Below are 10,969 nucleotides of genomic sequence, written 5' to 3'. Positions count from 1 at the left end.
AGATGTGTCACAAAAATGCTTTACCTCAGAGAAAATAATAAAACGGCTGTTTATTTATTTTGGGAGTGAATGGAGTTGTGGAAAGCTTGTTTGTTAATAAAGTTTGACCTGTTTGAATATTTTGTTGACATTCCCTTGAGCGTGGCAACATCTAGAGGTTGCATAAAGTAACTACATTCTCTACTGTAGTCAAGTCGTCACATTTATTTACCGTAAATAGCCCTTAATCCCAAAAATGTCTCGAAGGACTGCACAGGATTACAATTACAAAATTGCACAATTACCTGATCTTAAACCAGCATGCACTTATAGCGCCTTATAATGGGGTGCGTCTTATGTATGGCATAAGTTTTAAAATATATCATTCATTGAAGGTGCGCCTTATAACATGGTGCGCCATATAGTGCGGAAAATACGGTATATATATATATATATATACGTGTATGTATATATATATATATATATATATATATACGTGTATGTGTGTGTATATATATATATATATATATATATATATATATATATATATACGTGTATGTATATGAGTATATATACGTGTATGTATATGAGTATATATACGTGTATGTATATGAGTATATATACGTGTATGTATATGAGTATATATACGTGTATGTATATGAGTATATATACGTGTATGTATATGAGTATATATACGTGTATGTATATGAGTATATATGTATATATATAGATATATATAGATATATATAGATATATATGTATATGCAATATTGGGTCCAGCCATAATCCTTGATCCCGAAACTTCTCAGCAACTTGTAAATGGAACTTTAAATAAAAGAAACCATAAAGTTATTTTATTGATAGAGCGATTTTATTGTTATGGTCTTATTTTTCTTTTTTGAAGAACACTATGTCCTGGAGTACTGTTGTGCTGAAAGTTATGATGCCGACAGTCTCTGTCGCCACAAAAAAAAATGGGTGTACCCGTATTTTAATACCACAAAGCCATTGCTTTTTTTCAGAAGACGTGCTGATGTGCCATGAACATGTAAGGGTGTCCCAACATCCCTACCATGACTCAAACTGAAGTTGTTTAATAGTCACTTGCAATAAAAAAATATGGTTATACTTTAACTTTGCTGCAGAATTATACTCACCCTTCAGAAACCAGTTGAACTTACTAAGTATGAATCAAATAGTCTTTCATTGTAATTTTAACAACATAGTGAACATTGTTTGCAACGTGATTACACATGGCACTCTAGGTTAAACATGTAATCAAGACTTAAAAGAAAAATAAGAGACAATAATTTAAGGATAGTTATGCAAAATATTTACAAGGCGTGGAGACTGTCCCAAGTTGTTATAATAATGCAATAAAAAGGAGTAAAAAGTTACAATAGTTCAATGAAAAGTAGTGCTATAACATTTAGCTGGGGAAAAATCTGTTTAGGGCGGGGATGGCCTTGGTTAAGAAACTGTCTCTGAACCTTTTTGTCCTTGTTGTAAGAGAACGATGACGAGTGCTGTACCTGATCAATATACATCCAGGAAATTAAAAAGCAAATTCATATGAACGTTTATTCTTATATTAAAAATATATATCGTTCTTAAAAAGGGGACTTATGTTCATTGTTTATTAACATACCTGCAATGTATTTTGTATTTTGAGGTCATTTATATAGCCCTCATTCCAACCAAGAGTTTTGAGATGATTTTTTTTTTCCAAAATGTTTGCAGGTTTTCTAAATACAGAATTGTTGTTGTGTTACTGTCTGTAAAATGTTTGTGCATGTGGTTTAGTCCATTCGTACTCGTTGACACTTAAGTGCCATTTTGTGACTTTTCGAACAGAGGTTGCAGCATTTGCAAGGGGAGTTTATGGTTAAATGTGACACGAGGCAATGTTTTCCATCACAGTTTTGAAGGTTTTTAGCGGCAACTGAAAATCTGCAATTCACTAGGTTGTGCATGTGCAATTGCCTAGTTTGCAGATGTTGAGCTTAGTCTTAATCCTATTTTGACTACACACTTTTCTCTTGTAGCTCTACCTAATTATGACAAAACTGAAAATATATCTTCTCTAGCTATTTTTTTGTGTCTGAACCTCTCACTAGTACGTTTGTGTACAATAATCAAGTCATGTTTATTTGTATAGCCCTTAATCACAAAGAGTCTTAAAGGGCTGCAACTGACCACAGATTATTGTAAACCACAGACTATTATGACACCATCCCCTGATCTAAAACCTACATGAGGGCAAATAATACACAGATATTGTCAACAGAAAATATAGGTTATTCATATGCTATAGAATAGAAGTGTGTTTTAAGCTTAGATTTAAACATTTCCACTGAGGTTGCAGACCGAATCTCAGGGGGAAGAGCATTCCACAGCACTGGGGCCTGAATAGAGAACGCTCTCGAACCTTGGGATCTCGTCTTGTCTCTTGGGATCACTAGTAGACCAGCATTTTCAGAGCAAAGGCTCCGGACCGGAACATAGGGGGAAATTCAATCTGAAAGATATGAGGGAGCAAGTCCATGTATGATTTTGTATACTACCAACAGAACCTTAAAATTCAAGTCAAGTCATTTTTATTTGTATAGCCCTTAATCACAATTAGTCTCTAAGGGCTTCACAAGTTATTACATATAAGAAGTTTAGGTTATTGGTATGCTATAGAGTAGAAGTGAGTTTTAAGCTTAGATTTAAACATTTCCACTGAGGTTGCAGATCGGATCTCAGGGGGAAGAGCATTCCACAACACCGGTGCCCAGATGGAGAACGCGCTCGAACCAGCGGAACACTTCTTGGCTCTTGGGATCACCAGGAGACCGGCGCTCTCGGAACGAAGGCTTCGGGCCGGGACATAGGGGGAGATCAGATCTGAAAGATATGAGGGGGAAAGTCCATGTATGATTTTGTATAGTAGTACGAGAACCTTAAAATCGCATCTTAGGCTAACAGGGAGCCAATGCAGGTTAGCCAAAATTAGGGTGATGTGATCGTACTTTTTTGTCCTTGTTAAAAGCCTCGCTGCAGCATTTTGTACCAGCTGAAGACTCTTGAGTCTGGTCATCGGAAGACCGGAAAGTAGTGCATTACAGTAGTCGAGACGGGAGGTAACAAACGCATGAATTATGATTTCCGCATCCGACTGAGAAAGTATAGGACGAATTTTAGCAATGTTACGGAGATGGAAGAAAGCGGTTCTAGTAATTTTCTTCACATGTGTTTTAAAGGACAGATCGGGGTCGAAAATGACACCTAAATTTTTAAGTGAGTCGCTCTCGAAATCACATCTTAAGCTAACAGGGAGCCAATCCATGTTCGCTAAAATCATCGGGGTAATGTAATCCAATTGGAAACAGAATCTTACTCATATTCTAATCATGTAAAGCCATGTAAACACACACAATAATCCGGTGAAGGTCTAAGGCCAACTCTGAGCTTTTCAATTTGTGGTGTCGGTCCATGTATATGCATTCACGTAATCCAATTGCTTATGTGCATGCGCAGTTCCCCTCAGTCGGGAAATTTGTATGCCTCAAATCACTGTGAATGATACATGCAAACTTATTTGCTAAAAAAGCCTCGTGTATTTCTCCGGGACATTTACATTTTATTTTTTGCCCTGCACGGTGAAAATAACACTATATTTAGTGAATGTCACAGTGGTATCCATCCATATGTAATGTAAAACTATACTTTTGGCTAGTCGCGTATTAGCACATCATTTAAACACGAGAAGCAGCAAAGGATCACACTTTCGTAGCATAGTGGAAACTAACACAGTACGTTGTTGATTTTAGAGATTGACACGATTAAAAGATAATTTCATTCATGTCAAAGTCATATACTGAAACAACGTTTATCTGCGTTGTGATGTTTCTTGTGCTTTGACCCCGTCCAATCAGATCATGCCCAATCGTATGTATACGGAGTTATTCATTCGTCACAAGGGATGTTAACACTTCATTTGGAATGCTCAAGAATATTACCTGCATGTAAACTTACTCACTGTCTGATTCTTACTATATCTGATCGTCTTTTACTCTCTACCTCAATCTCACAATGTCTCTCTGTGTTCCCTTTTTGCTGTCTGTTTTCTGTCCGTCTGTCAGATGGAGGGCACAGTTGTTGCCTCTGTCTTTTTTAGCTTTCTGGCATCATTATAGGTTTATTTTTGTAAATGCTTGTTTCTTTAAGACAGCTCACCTATGCTGTGTGTGGGTCTGGAATCAACGACATATTTTTGCTCCTTGTTTAAACAGTGACTGTTTGCTTTTGATATACAATAGAACATGATTTAACGGCTCATGTATGTGTCTTTTTTTTTTCTCCAATTTTTCTTTATAGGACCAACGTGGTGATGAATTACTCGGAGGTAGAATCAAAAGTTAGAGAGGCAACAAATGATGACCCATGGGGACCATCTGGCCAACTGATGACCGAAATTTCAAGGTTATCTCAGAAATCACTTTTTAAAGGCTCCCTCTGCTTATTATATTGTCTGTTTGATTTTGTAACAGTGTATTCTTTCTTTGCATGCTGTTTCTCTCAACTCTGTTATATTGGCAACAACTAGATTTCTACCACTGTTGTCGCTATTTAGGCCAAAACCAAAATAGATCCATGAAATACTTGGCATAGTCCACTACATGATTAACCGGACATAAGTACTTCTTTTAAATGTGTCCAGCCATATCTTGGAATCAGTGTCGGTTTTAGGCACGGGCGAGGTGGTCCGCCGCCTGGGGCGGCATTTTTTCCGTGACACATGGGGGAGCTTAAAATAATAATAATAATGATAATAATAAATGTACCCCGCAAAGCAGTTTTGTAGAGGGCTCGTCTTGGGATCAAGAGATCGTAGTTCGAATCCCGGCTCCTCCGTGTTAAATGTCAAAGTGTCATTGGGTAAGACACTGAACCCCTAATGCCCCCAATAAGCAGGTTGGCGCCTTGCATGGCCGCGCGGCCGCTATTGGTGTGTGAGTGTGGGTGATTGGGTAAATGCGAAGCACATTGTAAAGCGCTTTGGGAAGTCTTCATTGACTTGAAAAGCACTATATAAATGCAGATCATTTCATTTTACATTTCATTTCATTATCTATCAACATCTGACTTTGCCTCTTGTCAAATAGGCGCCCCTTCGTTCTAGCTTTGACACCCCTGCTTGCTGCGAAGGTGTGCTGAGAGACTGACACTCAGGCAGTGCGAGCAAGGAAAAGGGACCGGCTCTCCCAAAATGAACGGCCAGGGTGTTGTGTGTTATGCATAGAGAGGATTTTTTTATTTTTTAGTCTATAGACCAAATAATTGTTCAACATAACAGGCAACTGACATGCTTTTGTTTTGTATTTTCTTTAGTGTGTTTTATTATTTTATATTATTGTTCTCTTCACAATGTTCGCTTGAAGGTGGTCTCGCCCAGGGAGTGATTTATTGTAGAACCGTCCCTGATTGGGATCATTTCATAATTAGGTGATCCCATTTTTCCACACATAAATGTATATTTCTTCTCACTCTAAACACATGCTGCTGTGCTGTACCTTAATTTTTCCATGTTGGTTTATTTACATCTGCTTGCACCTTCCTGTTGGGTATGCTCCAGAAGCAATGAATAAGGTTCAATCCCATTATTCCCTCTTTTACCATGTGTTGTTTGACTTTGGTCTACCCCTTCCATTTCTTTGTTGAGGAATTTAAAACATACTTATTGTAGTATGTTCAGACAATAAATTCTCTGTACAGGTTACTCAGGGAAACATAAGACTTAAAATTCGTTCTACCCCTAGTAAAATACAGAATAATCTTTATTTAATTTTCTTGTAACAATAATTCTGGTTGTGTTATTTATCTTTCTTAAAGGTTCCAATTACATAATTTCATGTATTACACAATTGACGTGTACTCAATTGACCAATACATCTGTAATCGTGTTTTGTCCGAATTGGTCAAAATAGTGGCATCAGTTTAAGAAAAATTACATACTGGTGCCTTATTTATATCCATATTATTGATCCTACACTTGCTCTTACATGAGATCATTTGAGCAAAAATAACATTTTGCCCTTCAATATATTACCCATTTATTGCTCTTGTAAATGTGTCAAATGTTCAGAGCCACCTTCATGTATGAGCAGTTCCCAGAGGTGATGAACATGCTGTGGACCCGCATGCTGAGAGATAACAAGAAAAACTGGAGAAGAGTCTACAAGGTCTGGTGGCCATGAACACACACTTGATTAATGATAACACGTTATAAAAATAAAATACACGATCACAATTGGGTGACTCTTTAAGTATTGTATAAAATTGAATTTTATTCAAAACAGAATATGTTTCAGGAGAAAGTATATGAATGTTTGTCTTAAGCGAATGCGGAGTTGTCTGCACTACTGTAGGATATAAAATCATTTTTAATCATGAATGTTGTATTTATATGTCCTTCTGCCATTAGTCTTGAATTAACTCTTACTTTGCCTTTGCAGTCCCTATTGCTCCTTGCTCATCTGATCAGGAATGGATCAGAGCGGGTTGTCACTAGTGCCAGAGAACATCTTTATGACCTGAGATCATTAGAAAGCTACCACTTTGTTGGTAAGTGGTTTTTTTTTATGAGTCCAGGTATTTATGCTACATACTAGGCCTGCAACTGACGACTTTTTAAAATAGTCGAGTAGTCACCGTCTATTAAAACAATTACCGTGTTTTCACGACTATAAGGCGCACCTAAAAAGTTTTATTTTTTCAAAAACTGAACATGCGCCTTATAATATAGTGCGTCTTACATATGGATCGATATTCAGTCGCATTGTCTCTCAACTAAGGCAAGCTCCTCCAACTAGATTTTCCCCCGTAGGCAAAGTAGTCCGCGGTATATGCTGGGATGTATATACCGGCGTTTCATTTCCTAACCAATGTGTCAATCATCATTTTAATCGGTCACTATTGGCTAAAGTTATTCGGAGGTAAAGGAGGCAGGTCCTTTTTAGCATTTACCGGCTTGCATAGGCTAACGCGGGGCAAACCAAAGCCTGCAATTGGCCAAAAAAGATGTGAATAACACGTTTGGTTGCTCTACGGCCTTAGAGAAAATCTTTTTACTACTGTAGTCTGTATTTGTAAACAGGAATTATGGGGCTAAACAGACAGCTAGCAACAAGCAACGTCTATCGATGCAGATACTTCTCGGCGGATTTTTTCTTATATTTGTCTGCATTATTGCGTGTTTTAGAGTGTGTAAATATTTTACACGGTTGGATTTACTACACTCACGGACGTAAAAGGACCATGGTTGCGTATTATTATTGAACGGGATGGCTGCAAAACGACTTTGGTGAGCGACCCTGGCTTTATATTTTCTCAGTATCTTGTTTCAGACTAATCTTGATGTTTCTGTGCTGAGTCTATTTTTAAATTCAATTCAATTCAAAGTGTTTATTGTCATATGCACAGTAAAGAACCATGTTTCCCTGCACAATGAAATTCTTACTTTGCTGTCCACACAGTTGCCAGCGAAAAATAAAAAAGAAACTAAGAAATGGTTGGCATTTCTTGAATCCCAAGAGTTTAACCTTTCTAATGATCCTTGGAATGACGCATTTGAGTGATTGGTGACATCGTACATACACTGTGTTCGTACGTGTCTGAGACTCATATTTGCCTCTTTGCGAGCCGTTAGAATGTTAAGGGGTTAATAAGTTTGGGTGAACATTCTGACTGTTTAGTTGACGTTCCCACTGTAGCACCTTATAGTCCGGTGCGCATTATGTATGGAAAATATAGGACAAAAAATATTTTTTGGGGGTGCACCTTATAACCAGGTGCGCCTTATAGTCGTTAAATTACGATAGATTAAATATAAATTCGACTCATTTGGTCATTAATGTTTTTTTCTCAAATGTAGTATAAGGTTGATGTAATAATCTGGTAAATTATAATAAACACAAGAAAAATTGGTAACATGAAAATTAAATCTTTTATTGAAAATACTGCGGATGTGTAGAAAAATTAAATAAAAATGCAAAAACCAATTGGGTGCAGCGCTCGGTCAGTAGAGATAAAAATCCATAACTGAACCTGTTTTTCTTTTCTTAAGGGCAGGCAAATAAATGATAAATAAAAATCAAGTAAACCTTTTATAACCCTGTGAACCAACCATTGGCTCATTAGCAGCAGTAGAACGGGAAATAAAACTAATATTATATGCATTTTCGGAAATACATTCAGTGGTCAACTGAAATGTCTGTAACAAAAAAACTTAACGATTCTTAACGGTTTGAAGTCAAACGTTTTTTTAACATTTTAACAACTAAAGGTTCTTTGGACTGCATGCATTTACTTTCAAATATTTTTGTCAGGCACAGTCCGGCATATCACTCAAGCTCTCTTTTATAAATAAATATGTGTATAGAAGGTATATGCATGTCGTCAAAACAGTATTGGCTTGAATCTTACCAAAGCGAGTCGGACCTAGTTTCGTTCAACTGTCCAATAGGCTCTTAAAATGTTTGTGTGTAACTGAGCTTCTGCCATGATACTCAGGGTGTTTTTATTTTTTCAGATTCAGATTCAGATTCAGATCTACTTTATTGTCATTCTAGTACACGTGTATACAGAACGAAATGTCGATGCATCTGACCCCCACAGTTTCCTTGAATGTACAGATATAAATAATGTTGTATTGTATTTTGGCTACGTGTAGAATTTTACCATAGTGCCGATAGTGCAAGAAGAGTAGCTAACCAGATGTGCAATATGGGCAGTCAGGTTAACAAGTCAGGTACACAGTAACATTAACACTGTAACAATAACGCTGTAATTACAATAGTGCAGAGAGCAATGTGCAAGGAGTGGCAAGCTATAAAAAAAACTGCCAGTAGTGCAAAAGTCAGATTAGCAGCCGTTTAGATTTAAGTTAACTATATGTTAGATTGACCATTTAACAGTCTAATGGCCAGGGGGACTAGGCTATTGCGGAGCCTGGTGGTCCTGCACCGCACACTGCAGTACCTCTTCCCAGAGGCTAGCAGAGTGAACAGTCCATGATGGGGGTGAGAGGGGTCCCCGGTAATGTTTTTTGCATGGGATAGGCAGTGCTTCTGGCCAATGTCCTGAATGGAGGGAAGTGTAGTCCCGATTATTTTCTCTGCTGTCCTCGTTACCCTCCTCACACTACCCCAGTCGGTAGCGCTGCAGCCTCCACACCACACAGAGATACAGCTGGTCAGGATACTCTCTATGGTGCCCCTGTAGAATGTAATGAGGGAGGGTGGGGGCAGGTGGGCTCTCCTCATCCTCCGCAGGAAGTACAGGCGCTGCTGTGCCCTCTTAACCAGTGATGCAGTGTTTACGGACCAGGTGAGTTTGTTTGTAATGTGCACCCCTAGGAACTTGATACTGCTGACAACCTCCACAGCCTTGTTGTTGATGCAAAGTGGGGCATGGTTGGGCTGGTTTTTCCTAAAGTCGACAATGATCTCTTTAGTTTTGTCGACATTCAGGACCAGGCTGTTGTCCCTGCACCAGCCCACCAACTGCTCCACCTCCTCTCTGTAGGCCAGGTCGTTGTCATCCCTGATGAGGCCCACCACTGTTGTGTCGTCAGCATACTTCACGATGTGGTTTGTGGCGGACCTAGGGACGCAGTCGTGTGTCATCAAGGTGAACAGTAAGGGGCTTAGGACGCAGCCTTGGGGGGAGCCCGTGCTGAGGTAGATGACATCTGAACTGTTCTGACCTATCCGCACTGATTGGGGTCTGTCACAGAGGAAGTCCAGCAGCCAGTTCCGCAGGGGGGTGTTGAAACCCAGGAGTCTCATTTTGTCTACCAGATGTTGTGGGATGATGGTGTTGAATGCTGAACTGAAGTCCAGGAACAGCATCCGCACATGGGTGTTCTTCTCCTCTAGATGTGTCAGGCTCAGGTGAAGCGCAGAGGAGATGGCATCCCTGGTGGAGCGGTTTGTCCTGTAGGCAAACTGAAAGGGGTCGAATGAGGAGGGGAGACTGGAGGTGATGTGCTCTTTAACCAGTCTCTCAAAGCACTTCATTATGATAGGAGTCAGTGCAACGGGCCGGTAATCGTTGAGTGATAAGATCTGGGGTTTCTTTGGCACTGGGATGATGTTGGCAAATTTGAAGCATGATGGTACTTTGGCTTGGTCTAGCGAGGTGTTGAAAATGTCTGTTAGTACACAAGCCAGCTGATCGGCGCACTCCCTAAGTACCCGCCCCGGAATGTTGTCCGGGCCTGGAGCCTTCCTTGTGTTGACCCTTCTCAGGGTCTTCCTCACGTCAGATGAGTCCAGGTGGAGTGCTCTTTCGTCCTGATTTGGAACCGCTTTCGCTGCAGGGGTGCCGTTTTGTGCCTCGAACCTTCCAAAGAATTTGTTGAGGTCATTCAGAAAGTCCATGCTAGTGTTCTGCACTGGGGCGGTGGTTGACTTGTAACTGGTGATGGCCTGAATGCCTTTCCACATATCCCTGGTGTTGGTTGTGCTGAGGAAACGTTCCTGGATTTTTTGACTGTGCGTTCGCTTTGCTAGTCTGATAGCCCGGTTCAGGTTAGCCCTCGCTGATAACAGCGCCTCCTTGTCACCAGATCTAAAGGCAAGGTTCCGTACTTTTAGTTGTTTTCGTATTTCAGCAGTCATCCAGGGCTTCTGATTTGCACGGGTGCATATAGTTTTGTTATTGCTGACGTCTTCTGCGCATTTTCTGATGTAGGCTGACACAGAAATGGCGTACTCATCTATATTTATTTTGTTGTTGTAAGTGGCAGCCGATTTAAACATGTCCCAATCAGTGCAATCAAAGCAGTCCTGTAGTGCCTCCATTGCCCCCTCAGACCACACCCTCACCTGCTTCACTGTAGGTTTTTCTCTGGTCAGCAGGGGCTTGTATGCTGGAATTAGCATAATAGAAAGGTGATCTGATGAGCCAAGATGGGGGCGGGGGGCTGCTTTATATGCACCTT

General features: G+C 39.7%; 1 protein-coding gene across 1 annotated transcript in view; it reads left to right on the top strand.

The window, feature by feature from the left end:
- The window catches only part of clint1a (clathrin interactor 1a), a 44,008-nt gene that overhangs the window by 11,196 nt on the left and 21,843 nt on the right, over nucleotides 1–10,969 (top strand). Inside the window, exons 2-4 of the mRNA XM_088344232.1 lie at nucleotides 4,342–4,446; nucleotides 6,110–6,206; nucleotides 6,480–6,588. Of these exons, the coding sequence (XP_088200358.1) occupies nucleotides 4,342–4,446; nucleotides 6,110–6,206; nucleotides 6,480–6,588 (311 nt within the window). The remainder of the gene's footprint in view (nucleotides 1–4,341; nucleotides 4,447–6,109; nucleotides 6,207–6,479; nucleotides 6,589–10,969) is intronic.

The sequence above is a fragment of the Urocampus carinirostris genome, chromosome 9 (assembly GCF_059441175.1).
Source record: "Urocampus carinirostris isolate Australia breed hairy pipefish chromosome 9, RoL_Ucar_1.0, whole genome shotgun sequence".
In the NCBI taxonomy this organism is placed as follows: domain Eukaryota; kingdom Metazoa; phylum Chordata; class Actinopteri; order Syngnathiformes; family Syngnathidae; genus Urocampus; species Urocampus carinirostris.
The sequence above is the reverse complement of the archived record's forward strand: the minus strand, read 5'-3'. Positions and strand labels throughout refer to the sequence as shown.